This window comes from Caretta caretta, chromosome 2 (genome assembly GCF_965140235.1).
Source record: "Caretta caretta isolate rCarCar2 chromosome 2, rCarCar1.hap1, whole genome shotgun sequence".
Lineage (NCBI taxonomy): Eukaryota > Metazoa > Chordata > Testudines > Cheloniidae > Caretta > Caretta caretta.
This window is the reverse complement of record NC_134207.1, coordinates 247505664-247522788: the sequence shown is the minus strand read 5'-3', so window position 1 is coordinate 247522788 and position 17125 is coordinate 247505664. Positions and strand designations below refer to the sequence as shown.

At 40.1% G+C, this 17125-nt stretch overlaps 1 protein-coding gene across 2 annotated transcripts in view; it reads left to right on the top strand.

Moving 5' to 3' along the window:
• The window catches only part of WDR37 (WD repeat domain 37), a 66003-nt gene extending 55871 nt beyond the window's left edge, over positions 1–10132 (top strand). For both annotated transcript variants that reach the window (XM_048837670.2, XM_048837671.2), the window contains 3 exons: positions 2344–2478; positions 2847–2961; positions 6339–10132. In XM_048837670.2, coding sequence (XP_048693627.1) covers positions 2344–2478; positions 2847–2961; positions 6339–6470 — 382 coding nt within the window. In that variant the 3' untranslated portion in view covers positions 6471–10132. The remainder of the gene's footprint in view (positions 1–2343; positions 2479–2846; positions 2962–6338) is intronic.
• The last annotated feature ends 6993 nt before the right edge of the window (positions 10133–17125 follow it).

Genomic DNA, 17125 nt, shown 5'->3' with positions numbered 1-17125 from the left:
ACTACAGGATAGGTCATTAAATCACATCCATAGAAACTGAGCTGAGAAGCATACTTTAATGGTTTAGGAGAGGGAAGAAAATGCCTTGAGCACATTGGATAGGTGGAAACTAGCCAACAAATTTTTAGTTGAAAATTTGTGTATGTATTAATGAAATAAAATTGAAGAAATAGGCCAAAACCCCTGAGATCTATCATTTCAAGTTTAAAAACTAAATGAGTATTCCTTTATGGTCACTTTTCATAACATCTTCATCCTTCATTAGAGTTCAGCAATATATCTGACATTCTGTATTTACATTTCTTGGCACCATTTTTCTTCCTTACGGGTGCTGATACATTTTTTTTTATGTTGTCATATCACAGATTTAGGTATAATGGGTCAGATCCTAAGTATCAGCTGATGATCTGTCAAATCTTCTAGCGGTATCTGAAATGTACCCATAAAATGTGTCTATATACCATTACGTGTGTGTGTGTGTGTGTAGCATAAAATCTAAATATTTTAAACCAAAACATTTTCTAACTTCATCTGAAGTCTCTAAAGGAGCTTAATTGTCTTCCTGATGTGGACAATACAAATGACTAAAGCAGTACAGAAATTCAGTTTGGCAGGAAAAATATAGAAGCTTGGGTGTTGGGAGATTAAAATAGTTTAATTTTACCTTTAAATGTAGCATTCATTCCATTTTAATGAATAGTTTAGTACTTTATCTTCTGCCAGGGTGACCAGAGTGAATGAAGAGGTCTTCATTAGGGATGTTATGATTTGATAACTAAAATTAGAGATGGAAGATTGGGCAAGTTAGTGGAAACTATAGTAAAGAACAGAATTATCAGACATAGATAAGCATGATTTATTGGGGAAAAGTCAGCACTGTTTTTGTAGAAGGGAAGTCATTCCTTACCAGTCTATTAAAATTCTTTGAGGTGTCAACAAGCAAGTGAATAAGGGTGATCCAGTCAATGTACTATACTTGGATTTTCAACCACCCTTCGACAGGATCCCCACCAAAGGCTCTTAAGGAAAGCAGGCACTCATGGTATAAGACACAAGGTACGCTTATGGATCAGGAACTAGTTAAAAAAAGATAGGAAACAAAAGGTAGCTTTCAAGATGGAAAGAGGTGAACAGTGGGGTCCTCTGTACTGGGGCTTGTCCTGTTCAGTGTATTCATAAATGATTTGGAAAGGGGAGTAAATAGTGAACTAGCAAAGTTTGCAAATGATAAGTTATTCACGATAGTGAAGTCCAAAGCTGATTGAAGAATTACAGGGGTATCTTACAAAACTGGGTGACTGGGCAACAAAATGTCAGATGAAATTAAACAATGATAAGTGCAAAGTAATGCACATTGGAGAAAATAATCTCAACTACGCACATGTACATATAGGCTCTAAATTAGCCGTTACCACTGAAGAAAGAGATCTTGGCGTCACTATGGACAGTTCTCTGAAAACTTCAGCTCAGTTCGCAGCACCAGTCAAAAAAGCTAACAGTGTTAGGAACCATTAGGAAAGGATTTAGAAAAGAGACAAGGGTGGACAGGACATATGTTAAAGGTCTATAGAATTATGAATGGTGTGGAAAAAATGAATAGAGAAGTGTTTTTACCCTGTTTCACAGTACAAAAACCAGGAGTCACCTGATGAAATTAGTCGGCAGCAGGTTTAATACAAACGAGGAAATTTTTTTTCTACACAACATATAATTAACCTGTGGAACTCATTGCCATGGGATGTTGTGATGGCCAAAAGCATAACTGGTTTCAAAAAAGAACTAGATAAGTTCATGGAGGGTAGGTCCATCAATGGATATTAGCCAAGAGGGTCAGGGATGCAACCCTGTGGCTGGGCAATCCCAAATCTCTAACTGCCAGAAACTGCATGGAGAGGATGGCGTAGATCACTCCAAAATTGCCTTGTTCTGTATGTTCCTCCTGAAGCTCTGGTACTGGCCACTGTTCGAGACAGAATAGTGGACTAGATGGACCATTGATGTGACTGGTATGTCAGTTCTTATGACTACTTAGTTTCTCTAGTCTGTCTGTACCAGTGGAGAACTTTTCTCTACAGTGTTGTTTTTTCCCCTAGGGCTTTGTCCAATCTAGCTTTATGTGCCATATGACCTGGCTTCCCTCATTTCCACTGAGAGTTTATTCAAAGTCTAATATCTGTCACTTGAAGATTGCCTTAATTTTTAGTCACTTTGGTTTAAAATTATCTATTGTAAATGACACATTTAAAAGAACCTAAGAATAGTTAACAGAAGAATTTGAAATCAAGGTTCCTTAACTCTTCCTGAAGCTTTGATTATTATTCTTTTTTACTTCCAATTGTTTAGCACCGTGACATCAGCTGTTTTCACAGTGGGTGACAATGTTGTTTCGGGTAGCGATGACCGTACTGTAAAAGTCTGGGACTTGAAAAATATGCGATCTCCTATTGCTACTATCCGTACAGACTCTGCAGTGAACAGGTAAACAAATAGTCAATTGAGTTAACCCTAAAAATTTTCAATTAAAATGTATTGAACCTGAACTAAAATTCAATGATCAAGAGTGAAAACAAAGCTTGGTTGGATTTGTAAAAAGCCTTCTTATAAAGCAGATAATTTTGCTTTCCTGGAATTTCTGGTGGTAGTTGTGCATCCGTGTGTGTGTGCCACAGATGATCAAGCTTATTCCAATAAAAAAAAAATCTTTGCTGTAATATACTCATTAATACTGATAAATTTAATAGTAAATATTCAACCACATCACTGTCAATGAACTCAGACTTGTACTGTCAAGTCCTATTTGTCAGGCTCAGTTTTGTACATAACCTACTTTTATCTTTTCTGTGCAGGATTAATGTATGTGTTGGCCAAAGAATCATTGCCCTTCCACATGACAACCGTCAGGTTAGATTATTCGACATGTCAGGAGTGCGATTAGCACGGCTCCCTCGCAGTAACAGACAGGTAGCTGAATTTCTGGAGTGCAAATATTGTCAGTTACTGAAAATTAGTGTTCAATACAAAACCATTTTGAGTTTTCTAAATTTGGGTAAATCTTGCAAACTTTGGAACAGATAAATTAATATAATATTTTTAATTTTTTTTACTGAGTCCTCAAAATATGTATGATGTATATTTTCAATTTAGCTGGTTTCACCTTGACTTCTCTGTGCTGAAGTGTTTCTGACTTTTAAAAATTTTATAAATGAAGTGAAGAATGCTTAAAAACCACTTGAAGTCTAAATGTAGAGTGTATCTTAGAACATGGATCTGCTCTGAAAAATGACTGACTACATAACATCTTGAAGTTCCAGGTCTCTCAGTGATTGCCTGTTAAATTTGTTTAGTTTACAAGTAAAAAAAAATGTTGCAGTCCATCCTGCAAACTGAAGTTTTTGATAGTGATGCTTTTTCCCCATGCTTGTGCTAGTATCTATTTTGGACTTGGGACTTAGTAAGAGAGCTGATGTGTAGGTTTAAAAAAAAACAACAAAAAAAAAACCCCGCAACATTTTTCTCTCCTTTTGTGTAGGGGCTGTAGAGTTAACTGGAATAATGTAGTCAAAACAGTCCTGAAAAATTTAGCTAGTGTGACTCACAATAGACACAAAATAGATCTGAGTAATAAGATGCCACTTTATATAGTCACTTGTTCTAACAATAACTACCATTTAAAATTAGAATAAACTTACTTAATATTGCAGTTCTATAGCATGTTTCAAGCATTCCATAGGACCTGAAAGCATGTTACAAACTCTGCATCGCACAACATTCCTGGAAGGTAGATGTATAGAAATCACATTGCATGCCACTGAAACGCAGCCCACTCTGGGGGTGGAATGCAACAGCTGTAAAACACTGCTACACAGTTTAAAAGAAGGGTTTTAAGAATAGCTTAACCATAAGGAACAGGGAGGGGAGTATTGAAGTGTCAGTATTTCAGTTTGGTGTTTTGATGCTTCAGCCTGCAGTAATGATCCTTTTGATTTGAGGGATGGCAAGGATTCTGTTTGGGACTGCTTGTTAATTGACTTGAGGGGTAGCTGTTGTGAGACATTATTTTTCTCCCACAGTGCGACTAATGTCATGACTCCACAGTAGTATTAGCCGTTCTTTGTTAAGAGAATGAATGATCAGAAACCAAAACCAAATCTCTTGTGAGTGCAGAGCCATTGGAATGTCACTGAACAGGCTGCTATTATTTTTCTTACAGAAAGTAACTTTTGTTAATACTTTTTAAAAAAAACAAAACAAAAGTAGATTAAGACTTCTGGGCAAGATCAGTAATTAGGCAGGACCCGGGGTGCTGGTGATTCAGTTGGTGATACTCTTTTATATAGGCCAGTATTACCAGTGCCCCAGCATGGTTATAAGTGATACTGTGTGATGAAGAACTTACCTTTCAGGTGAGACCAACAAATGATTTTTAGGGTCCCTATTAGGGTACATCTACACAGCAAAAAAACAAAAACTGTGGCAGTATGTCTCAGTCTGGGTCAGTTGACTTGGGCACATTCTACAGGACTAAATTTAGAAGCGTAGACATTCAGGCTTGGGCTGGAGCACAGGCTGTGATACCCAGTGAGAGTGGGACGGTCTCCAGCCTGAGTTCAAACATCTCCACTGCTATTTTTAGCACTGTAGAGCAAGCCCGAATCAGTTGACCTGGGCTGCGAGACTCTCTGCCACAGGGTTTTGTTGTTGTTGTTGTTTGTTGTTGGGTAGACACACCCTTAGGGGGCAGTGTTGAGAGAGAAGTGGTTTCTGTCTTTTATTTGGTATAACTAAAAAACATTTTGCGATATGGCATTAATCCTGTTTTTAATTCTAAAAAGCATCAGGAAAGCAATTCAAGTAGATCGCAGCAAAGCAGTTCAACAGAGGATGTAATACTTAAATTGAGGATTTTCGTGCTACTTGATAGATCTTTAAGATATTGAAGATTATAGAAATGGGGAGAGGGATCATAGTTTCATGCTCTTTTCTGTTAAATTTGTAGATACATTTTTACAGGAAATAAGTAAAAGGAACAAAGTCCTTCAGAACTCTTGCTGTTCTGGAGAAACCATGTTTACAAATCTCTGACATTATTTTTCTGTAGGATGTAGATTTTTCTAGACTGTAAATGCTCCTTTAGGTTTGTAGTACTTTAATAGCAGCAGCACAGATCTGTACAGTGATACTAAAATGATTGTGAAACTTTCTATAGAAAGTCCAATGCCTGCTTTTCTAAACAAAGCTATTTTCTTTCACGATATTCCAAGAGATCCACATCAGACTTCATAGCTAAGGTTAAGTGTTTGTCACAGAAGTCATGGATTCCGTCACTTCTTCAGCAGCCTGTGTGGCTGGCTTGGGAGCCGCCTGAGAAGCTCAGGTAGCCCGTGGGCCAGGTGCACTGACCACTGCTGGGGAAGTCTCGGGCCCCCAGACCCCCAGCAACAGAAGTTTGGGTATGGGGGGGGCTCAGCGCTGGAGATTGGGGTGTGGGGCAGTGCTTATGTGTTGTGGGGGCTCCCTGGTAGGGCGACAAGAACTCCTCTCCCTTAGCTCCTAGCTCCATATGCTGCCTCTGCCTCCAGGTGCTGCCCCTGCAGCTCCCATTGGCCGGGGTTCTCAGCCAATGGGAGCTGCAGAACTGGGGCTTGGGGTGGAGCAGAGGCAGCACACTGAGCTAGGAGTTGGTCACTGCTTCCCAGGAGCCGGGTAGGGAACCTGCCCCAGCACCCACACCCCTCTGCCCCCCCCCCCCCGGCTATGGCCCCCAGGACCCATGGCGTACCACCTGGAACACCACCTCCAGCACCCGCGGTGCCCCCAGGGCTGCCCCCTCCCCCCTGTTTTAGTCAAAGGTATATAGTGAAAGTCATGGACAGGCCATGGACCGTGAATATTTGTTTACTGTCCGTGACCCGTCCATGACATTTACTAAAAATACCCATGCTAAAACATAGCCTTATTCATGGCATATAAACTTTTATTTTACAAACTAACTTGTTCTTACATTTTTTTTGTGCTCTAAAACTTGCCAAATGTACTTCATTATATTTGAGCTATTTTTTTCTGATAGAAGTATGCATGGCAAGAGAGAGACTGGGAATTTTTAATAAAAATTAATAACATCCACTGTTCTGTTAAACACTGGCGCTTAAGATACTGGAAGGTTCATCCTGGTGTGACCTTTTAGATAATATAAAAAAAATCTATTTGAATAGGCTTATTTGGTAAATGCAAACATATACTTGTATCAGTTCATCATGAATTAGTATAGTGAATAGGTTGCTAATTTTAAAACACCTTGGTTTAATGTAATACTAATTTATTTATTTAAATTGTAATAGGGCCATAGAAGAATGGTTTGCTGTTCAGCTTGGAGTGAAGACCATCCAATATGTAACCTATTTACCTGTGGGTTTGATCGTCAAGCTATTGGCTGGAACATCAACATCCCTGCCTTGTTACAGGAAAAATGAGATGCTGGAACAATTTTTGCTTTTGTTGCCATGGACTTGTAAACTTTTTTGTTGTTGCAGACTCTCCTGAATATTAGTCTGCCTTCATTGTAAAAGTTCTCCCTTAAAAGGAGTGCTTTGTTGTTACCACATTGTGCACCATTTGCATGTAATGTACAGAAAATGTGACTTTTTTAAAAATTAGTTTGTCTTGTGTATGAACTTTTATATCTTGGCATCCACTAGTCAGTAGAAAGGAGTTCACTGTTATATAGAGCACATAAGTGTTTGTAAGTTATTCAGCATTTGCTAGATGAACAGTAGGGCATTACATTTGTGACTTAAATGTGAAATTTATATACTTATTGTGAAGAATATATAGTAGTCTATTGCATTTTCCATAATTTTACATATCTGCCTTGAGTTAAAAGGAATCTGCAGGGCTGAACTTCAAGAAGTGTGAATTTCAGTAATAGTATCATGTTAAACATTTTCTTGTTTGCATCTGTCTGAAGTATGATTTTTAGTGCTGCAATGTAGTGTAACTTCAACTCCAATTTTATTTCTAGTTACTAGAGAAATAACATGGAGTTGAGAAAGGAAAAAACAAGCAGCCTCTTGTAGTGTGCATAGAATGCTGCATTAAAACATTCAGGATGTTTTTGCACATTTTCTCTTGAAAAAGAACAAGAAAATGTTCATTCTGCCCTTCATGCATAAAGCTCATTCCAATCTTATATCATCTCACACTAGCAAAAATCCAGAATATTATGGTTCTAATCACTGAAATCTATTCAAGCAAATTTTTAAAGCACTTTAGTTTATAGCTATTGTTATAAACCATTTATGAAAGTTTCAGATGTTCCACTGAATGTGAGTTGACTTATATAGGAAGGATTTGACACTTTTTGGTTACCTACCCCGAAAGGAAATTTTGTTTGTTTTTACACCTTCAGTGAACATGTTTTTAAATGGGTTCATTTCCCTAGTTTTATTTTGAGCCAGCAATATGAAGTAAATGAGTACTACCTCAAAAAATGAATTTCGGTCAGGATAAATTGAGTCTTTCCATAACCTCGAGAAAGTGCTTTTGGTCTGTGTCTGAAATACTGTCTTTAAGATGAAGAAAGACAATCATGCCAAATGTGATTTTTTAAGATAATTAACATTTAAGGCTAATGGGGCAATACCACAGATAAACATCATGTGTCATCTTTGTTCTTTCAGCTCTAACTAGGGCTGCTGCGGTCCCTTCTCCATTCCAGAGGGAATAATTCTGTAGCTTTTCCCTCCTTACTCCCAAGTGATCTTACACTGGCTTTTCTCCTCATTGTGTTTAGCCTTGTACTGGCATTGTGTTGAGTTATTCCCAGCTGTTGTTCAAATAAGCAAATGCATATGGCAGCTGACATTTTCAGAAGGAAGAGGAAGGCTGCTTTAGACCGACCTTTTAGCTCTGTCCCTAAGTGTGTGACATATCACAACATAAGATGAAAGATCAAAGTAATTAGATGGTGGCTTCTTATATAGTAGGATATTTTAAGTGGATTGCCATAAGATATTAAGTATTATGATCTTCTAATCACATTCTTATGATTATATGAAACAAAAGCTGAGCTTGAGTCCTCTACAGCACTGCTTAGAATGAAGTTGAGAGGCTGATTTGTTAACCGGATCTTTCATTCATTAGTATATGAAGGCAAAGAGGTGGAGTAGGAGGGGAGAATAAGTGCACCATTAAGTAATTATGAAAAAATTGGGGTCCTAGCAGTAAGCTGAAGCATAAAACTATGAAAGGATAATAAGGGGTGAGGTGGTTAATGGAGAGACTAAAAGAGCATATATGTGGCGACTTCATAGAGCAGAACATCTTACAGTAGCTTGATCTTTCAAAACACATGTTTTTCTGAGTAACAGTATATATGTAGACTGTGAGTCTTTCAGAATTGCCACACTTTCATACCTGATAGTGAAGAGTTCAGATGATCAGCTGTAGGCTTTAATTGCTGGTATCTGAAGACTTTTATTTAGAGGACCCTGTCAAAGTATCTTCGGTAATTGTCAAGTGGTTTTTTGTTTCTAACAATTTGGAAGATAGAATTTAAACTCTCATCAGATTTTTTTTTTTTTTTTACTCTCTGGGGCATACACACTGGGTTGGTGTTGGGCTACAGACATGTTTTTTACAAACAAGACTAAAACATATTTTTGTTAGAGAGGAAGGAAAAGAAACATAAGCACAGATGCAGTCTGGATACTTAAAAAAAAAAAAAAAATTCACATTTTGCCATGTGCACCTCCTGCTAATAGAATCAAAGCAGCTTCAGGTTGGTCCATATCCAGTATCCCGAGCAATGATTAACCATTTAATTTGCTTGGACTTGACAAACTTAGGTTGGAGGAAAGGTTAATAGTGTGATTCTACTATCCTAAACTGTATTTAACATATACATATGTAACACAGCCATTAGAATCTATGCAGTTTAATTGTCATTGTTTCCAGTGGCTGCTGACCTTTATATCACCAGAGTGATCAAGCTCTGACATCAGAAAGAAGTATACACTTATTTCCTCTGGGGATGGAGTGGAGGAACCAACCAAGGTGCTAGAGACAGGTTCTCAGGAGCAGACTAATACTTAATCAGTTGAATGACTGTACCATCTTTTAACTTTTATATATTCTACTACTTGGATGAAATATTGAGGCCATACATTTCCCTTTCCAGTAAGGCAAAGATTGATGGTGGACAATGTTACGCTGACTGAACATGTGTAAGCATTTCAGTTTTGGTCATGCATGGAATCGAGAGTGTTCAAAAGAGAGCTAATCAGTGCTGAACTAATTATATCCAACATTTCATAAAATGGAGGAAAGTTGCTGTTACATATTTTCATTATTGATGCAGAACTTCACTTGGATGCATCACTGGACAAACTCTAAGATCTTTTGTGGGGGGGAGGGTGTTTCCACATAAGCAGTGAATATTGGTTTTCACAGACTCAAATTCTGTACATACTTTAGAGTCAGAATAATTTGGTGTGAAACATCTTATTTGTTGTCTAAGTCTGTGAAAGCCAATTTTTTGGGGGGGAAAAATCCTGAATTTATAAATATGTGAAACGACTTGTTTTTATTTACTTGTATTCTGCTGATTGTTTTTAGATGTTTAGTGTTTTCTTCATTACAGGTTGAAAATGCATTAAATCATTCAACAGAGTTTTGTAACTTGCTGTTCATAAACTCTGTCCTTATTACCTTAGTGTTGCTGTTACCTCAGTATTGCAGCCAATGGGAAAGCAATCAAATGATTCCCCGCCACCATCATAATTTTCAACCCGATCTCTTTCTTCTACTCTAGTTCGGTTTCCAAGGCAATGGCAGGCAGATTGCTGCTGGAAAAGGGCTAAAGCTGTCCCTGAAAATATGACTTCTGTGTTGTAATTTGCTATGCTGACAGTTCAATATAGATTTAAAAAGGGCTCAAATGTCTTTTATTTCCATTTTTTTTTTCAAATTCCGTATAAGCAAATCTTTAATTGCATCTTGTTGCACAGGTTATAAACGCCCTTTTTTAAAAAACGTTGTATGAAATTGATTTTTGTGCTTAAAGAAACTAGTTAAAATGAATACAGTACAATTTTAATTTACCACTGATATCACAATAAACTGAGATGAAGATTAAGTGATCTTGTAGATTCAAACATCCATGTAAAAATGAATGACAATTGCTATGGAAACACCTTGCAGAATTCAAATCCATCCTAAAATGTTCATGTAGAGTTGTCAGTATCATGTAACCATTCCACATTGTTCTTGTCTGGTCCCACAAGCTAAGCAGGGTCATGTCTAGCAAGCAATAGGATGCAAAACCTTCAGGGAGAAAAACCTAAAATACGTATGGGTTTGGAGCTCAGGATACAATAGATGGCACTATTTCAGCTCTCTGAACTAGTGTTGTTAATTTGAGTTGCTGGATATACCCCTTGCTGGGCCCTGGGGGGGGAGGATATTGCCTGATTTGAATGCAGCGCGGGCAAGAGCCAGACCCAAGCAGGGGGAGGGAGTAGATTGGGAGACAGACCTTAAAGGGGAGTTACTGTGACAAGGCGCCTGGGGCAGAGTGGGGAAGGAAACTGATGGAGTTGGGGTGGGTGAAGTGAGACTGGATCTGGCTGGTCAATAAAAGTGGACTGAACCAGTGAGGAGGGAGGAGGAGATGGGGGTAGGGGAGAGCCAGGATGTGGTGAGATGACTGGGACAAGGAGTATTGGCGGGGGGGGGTGGCACTGAATTCAGATGAGGAGCACTGGGAGAAAAATTTGGACTGGGAACCAATTGGGTGTGGAGAAATGTGGTCATTGTGGAAGGAGACTGGAGAGACCAGATTGCTAGAGGAACTGGGGAAGGGAGGGATCTTTGCCTGGGTGAGGAGACTAGGGATGTGGAGCTTAGGACTGGTGGGAAAATGGAATGACTGGGCAAGGGAGTGGCAGGGAGACTGGTAAGAGGTGTATGGAGGGATGAGACAAGGACTTGCTGGGCAAGAAGATGAGGACTGGGGTGAGAAGCCTGAGAAGTGGAAGGAAACATGGGTGGCTAGGTGAGGAGAATGGGACTTAGGTGAGGAGTCCAGGGTGGGAAAGGTGGAGACAAGACAGACAAGGTGGAGGCAAGACAGCAGAATGGGTCTTGCTTGAAGAAAAGGAGTGGAAGTCGGTACCTGCTACAGCACGCTCCTCAAGCCTGGAATAGAACCCAATTTCCTTGAAATCTAAACTTTTTAATCATGCTGATGAATCATGTGGGTGTCTGTGATGTCACATGATGGGATTTCTATGTTTTCAGTTTGCTTTTTTAAAAACCTAGGCAGTTATGCACACAAAGCTAAGCTGAAAGAACATAAAGGTTGCAGAGTCAAGAACCTAACAGTTGGGAAGTGCCAGAATTAAGACTGCATGTGAACCCTTAATTTGGCCCTCTTGTTTGTGTGCATTTAGAGTAGAGGTTGTCAAAAAATTTCTGATGGAATATTTGTCTACTGGAAAATGCCAGTCCCTCCAAACATTCCATGAGAACTTGCTGGTTTCACATAATTTTGTTTAGAAAAAAAATCAAAATGAAGCATTTTGATAAGGTCAGAACAGAATGTTCCTGATCAGGTTGGAACATTTTGATTATTCAAACTTATTTGATTATTGAAACCTATTTATATTTTCTATATTTTCTAAAAAAAATATGAATATATAAAAACATTGTCAAGAGTCTAAATCCAAACACATTTCAGTTGCACCAAAATGTTTTTTTAATTCCACGGGCATCCAGATCTGCCATTTCCTAGTGTCTGCAACTTTGAGGTTTTTTTAATATAGTTTTTTGTTGTATGTGTAGTATTACTTAAGTCTTCAGATTGCTGTGCAAACATCTATGGTCAGTAATGGTCTCATTTACACTTAGAGCCAGAGTAAACTGTTTAATTCTGTTTAAATTGGAGCATAAAGCTTATGCTCCAATACGTCTGTTAGTCTACAAGGTGTCACAGGACTCTTTGCCACGTTTACAGATTCAGACTAACATGGCTACCCCTCTGACACTTGTTTAAATTCAGTGTCCTTAATTCCAGGTTTGACTGGTTTTTGTTTTAAAAAAATCCCCTACAATTTCATTTGGGTATATTCAATTTCGATCTTCAGGTGTTGTGTAGTGCTGCTAAGCATCGTCAAACAATTTCGTGTATTCACCACCAGAAGTGACAGCATGGCAGTAGTAGGTAAGGATTCTGGATATAAAAGATCCTGTGAAAATCAGCAATTCTTTTGGAACAGTATCCTTCCTAAGGACACAAGCAATGGTTACAGTGAAATGTCTTCAGTTAGGGTGCACACACTAGCAGTTTTTAGACTAGGTATCTTTGCTTCTTACTTACCTGACAGGAGCAAATTAAATTAGTTAAAGGAGATGCCATTTCACCTACTCCTTTCCACAACACAAAAGCATAGGGCTTGTCAGCACAAGAAAGTTATGCAGTTTAAATAAGTGAGATTTTAAGCCAGTTTAATTAAATCTGCAACCACTCTCTTACTTTGGTTTAAATTATGCTTACTGCAGTTTATTTTACTAATCAGGAAGTCTTTAAGCTAAACCGAAGTAAGGATATGTCTACACTAGAAACACTACAATGGCCCAGCTGCAGATGCACCGCTCTAGTGTTGACACTGACTAGAGTGACGGAAGTGATCCTTCCACCGGTGTAGTAAATCCACCTCTCTGAGAGATGGTAGCTAGGTGGATGGAAGAGCTCTTCCATCCACCTAGCAGCGTTTGCACCAGGGCTTAGGTTGGTTATACATTGCACAGGGTGTGATGTAGCTAAATTACCTAACTCTAGTGTAGAGCAGCTCTGAGAGTGTCCACACGTTTAAGCTAAATTGGTGCAGATCTTGGAAGGACAAAATGTCCTCGCTACAACTCTTCACTTGGCAGATTTTAGCACCCTCTCCAAAAGCCCTCTGAAGTCAATGAAAAGACTCCCATTGACTTCTGTGGGCTTTTGATAACACCCTAACAAGTCTCTTTACAGATTAGAATACATATGTACAGATAGTAGGACTGTCAAGTGATTAAAAAATTAATTGCGATTAATTGCACAATTAAAAAATTAATCATGCTGTTAAACAATAATAGAATATCATTTATTTAAATATATTTGGATGTTTTCTACATTTTCAAATATATTGATTTCAATTACAACACAGAATACAAAGTGTACAGTGCTCACTTTATTTTTTATTACAAATATTTGCACTGTAAAAAACTAAAGAAATAGTATATTTCAATTCACCGCATACAAGTACTGTAGTGCAATCTCTTTATCATGAAAGATGAACTTACAAATGTGGAATTATGTACAAAAAATAAGTGTTTTATTTTTGAATGCAATGTAAAACTTTAGAGCCTACAAATCCACTCAGTCCTGCTTCAGCCAATTGCTCAGACAAACAAGTTTGGTTACAATTTTCAGGAGATAATGCTGCCTGCTTCTTGTTTACAATGTCACCTGAAAGTGAGAACAGACGTTCGCATGGTACTGTTGTAGCCGGCTTCACAAGATATTTGTGCCAAATGCTCTAAAGATTCATATGTCCCTTCATGCTTCAACCACCATTCCAGAGGACATGCGTCTATGCTGATAACGGGTTCTGCTCGATAACAATCCAAAGCAGAGCAGACCGACCCATGTTCATTTTCATCATCTGAGTCAGATGCCACCAGCAGAAGGTTGATTTTCTTTTTTGGTGGTTCGGGTTCTGTAGTTTCTGCAGCGGCGTGTTGCTCTTTTAAGACTTCGGAAAGCGTGCTCTACACCTTGTCCTCAGATTTTACAAGGCCCTTCAGATTCTTAAACCTTGGGTCAAGTGCTGTATCTATCCTTAGAAATCTCACATTGGTACCTTCTTTGTGTTTTGTCAAATCTGCTGTGAAAGTGTTCTTAAAATGAACTGCCATAACATGAAATATATGGCAGAATGTGGGTAAAACAGTACAGGAGACATACAATTCTCCCCCAAGGAGTTGAGTCACAAATTTAATTAACGCATTATTTTTTTAATGATCACCATCAGCATGGAAGCATGTCCTTTGGAATGGTGGTTGAAGCATAAAGGGACATATGAATCTTTAGCGCATTTGGCACGTAAATATCTTGCGATGCCGACTACAACAGTGCCATTCAAACACCTGTTCTCACTTTCAGTTGTCATTGTAAACGAGAAGTGGGCAGCATTATCTCCTGCAAATGTAAACAAATGTTTTTGTCTGAACGATTGGCTGACCAAGAAGTAGGACTGAGTGGACTTGTAGGCTCTACAATTTTACATTTTGATTTTTGAATGCAGTTATTTTTTGTATGTAATTCTACATTTGTAAGTTCAACTTCCATGATAAAGAGATTGTGCTACAGTACTTGTATTAAGTGAATTGAAAAATACTGTTTTGTTTTTATGGTGGAAATATTTATAATAATAAATATAAAGTGAGCACTGTACACTTTGTATTCTGTTTTGTAATTGAAATCAATATATTTGAAAATGAAAGTATACAAAACTATTTAAATGGTATTCTATTATTTAACAGTATGATTAATGGTGTGATTAATCACGATTAATTTTTTTAATCGTTTAACAGCCCTACAAAGCACTTTAATGGAGCAAATATCTCCTCTGGGGCCTTAGTTGCTGAGTATATAGATAGCGACAGTAATCCTGCAAGGCAAAGATCAGATGAGGCTGATTACAGTTTTGTGGGGCCAAGGGCCAGAGCAAGTGGGGGCCCCTCCCCACCGCTTCCGCCTGCCCTTCTCGTTGGAGCTCCTTCACCCCCAGTGGGGCACGCCCAGTTCTCTGGGCTTCAAGAAGTGCCTCTCCTGCAGCGAGGCTGTACCCATTGCAGACACACACTCACGTTCAGTGCCTCAGGGAAGAACACATTCCTCAAAAGTGCACGCTTGGCCAGCAGCTTAGACCTTGGTCTCTCAAAGACAGAAAGCTAAGGCAGAAGATTATATTCATGGAGGCAGCTCTCAGACCTTCTCTGGACTCATGCCAAGAATCAGAGAATCATAGAATCATAGAATATAAGGGTTGGAAGGGACCCCAGAAGGTCATCTAGTCCAACCCCCTGCTCAAAGCAGGACCAATTCCCAGTTAAATCATCCCAGCCAGGGCTTTGTCAAGCCTGACCTTAAAAACCTCTAAGGAAGGAGATTCTACCACCTCCCTAGGTAACGCATTCCAGTGTTTCACCACCCTCATAGTGAAAAAGTTTTTCCTAATATCCAATCTAAACCTCCCCCACTGCAGCTTGAGACCATTACTCCTCGTTCTGTCATCTGATACCATTGAGAACAGTCTAGAGCCATCCTCTTTGGAACCCCCTTTCAGGTAGTTGAAAACAGCTATCAAATCCCCCCTCATTCTTCTCTTCTGCAGGCTAAACAATCCCAGCTCCCTCAGCCTCTCCTCATAACTCATGTGTTCCAGACCCCTAATCATTTTTGTTGCCAAGAGTCTTCCACAGCCATGAGTCTTCCCCACAGCCCTCAACATCCAAGGGCCAAGGGGTGAAGAAATCAGCCACTGCGCCCTCTCACAAGTTGAAAAGGAGCGGGAAGACCCCATAGCCAGCCTCAGGCTAGCTGCAAATGATCCCCAGTATGCTCAGTATCTTTGCTGCTGAGAGAGGCCAAGCCCGGGACACATGGCTCAAGGAAGACTACGGCAGCAGGTACGTGCAGGTTGACATGCCCACGGACCCAATGGGCAAGAGCATTGACCCATGGCACCTAAGGAGAAGAACAGGAGCAAAACACTCTAAGGCATCACCGGTACATGATGTCCCATCAGTATCGACACCACACCTGGTACATGAACGGCTGATGCAGACAAGATCTCCGTGTTCCCCAACTCCGAGACTGCATGTGGCACCAAGTTGGTCGGCACTCAAGGGACCTCTGTATAACTGACATACCAGACTCTCCTCAGCGCTGGGACCTCCACATTGAGTCTCCACCCCACACGGGAGTCCACTCCACTGCCTTGCCACGCTCTCAGCTCTCCTCGCACAGTGAACCGTAGGAGGGTATATCTCAATACTCCTCCCAAGCCCCTTACGGAGCCCAATACCAGCAGGGCCCCTGGGCATAACCTCAGATAGTCCCACCACTGCTGTCCTGATATGGCCATCTGCGGGCACCACCACTGGGCTCCAGGCCACCGCCATCCCAGTGTACATACTGGGACCACTGGGCTGCATACCGCCCCCTTGCATCTTGGGCTTCTAGTCCCACCCGTGAGCCCCTGAGAGACACATCCTTGGCCACAGCATCCAGGGCTTCAGGGCTCCCAGAAGGAATTTTGGAGGAGTATGAGGGTGATGTCAAGGAGGAGGCGATCCCAAAAACTATCTCCTCCTCCTCCCCAGACAAGGCTGTCATGCCGCCCCCCACTGTAGGAGCAGATTTTTGATAGTCCAGAGCCCTGTAACGTATTTAAACCCCTGTCAGCATCTGGGATACCCATTGTTATGCTTGTAGCTAAAAGCAGCTTAAAGGATGCCTTTCTGAAACCATGGCACAGCTAGCAGACCAGGAGGGGAGGGTGAAATGAGTGACCTCAAGGAGTAAACATGGCCCCCTGCCTTCCTGACTTGAGTTGTTTCTCTGAAGCATGAGGTTCTGCAAGATGGAAAGTCTGGCAATAGTTAACTATTGCTACACAGCTGGCTAACTGGTGGAAAGTTCCCCTCACTAACTGATAGAAAATTGCCCACCTGGCAGGCTGGAAATCTCCATCTTTAACTTAGCTTCTGCTCAGTAGGTTTTTTTTATGAACAAGCTATGTCTACTAACAAAGATAAGTAAGGGGGGAGAGGTTTGGACTCTTCAGGATCTCTTCAATGCACACAGTTTGGGGTCCCCCAATGGCAACTGAAAGACGGGTCAACTGGGTGGGCAGCTGCTGTTGTAATACTCAAGAGCCACACCAAACTTCATTAATTATTTAGGGTTGGGGATGTTTTGCTAAGTTGTTGCGGACGCATGCAAATGCTTGAGACTAAAGTATAGCTTTAAGGGAGAGCACTCTTGTGTTATCCTGTTTGTGCCAGCCATCTATTGGTCAGA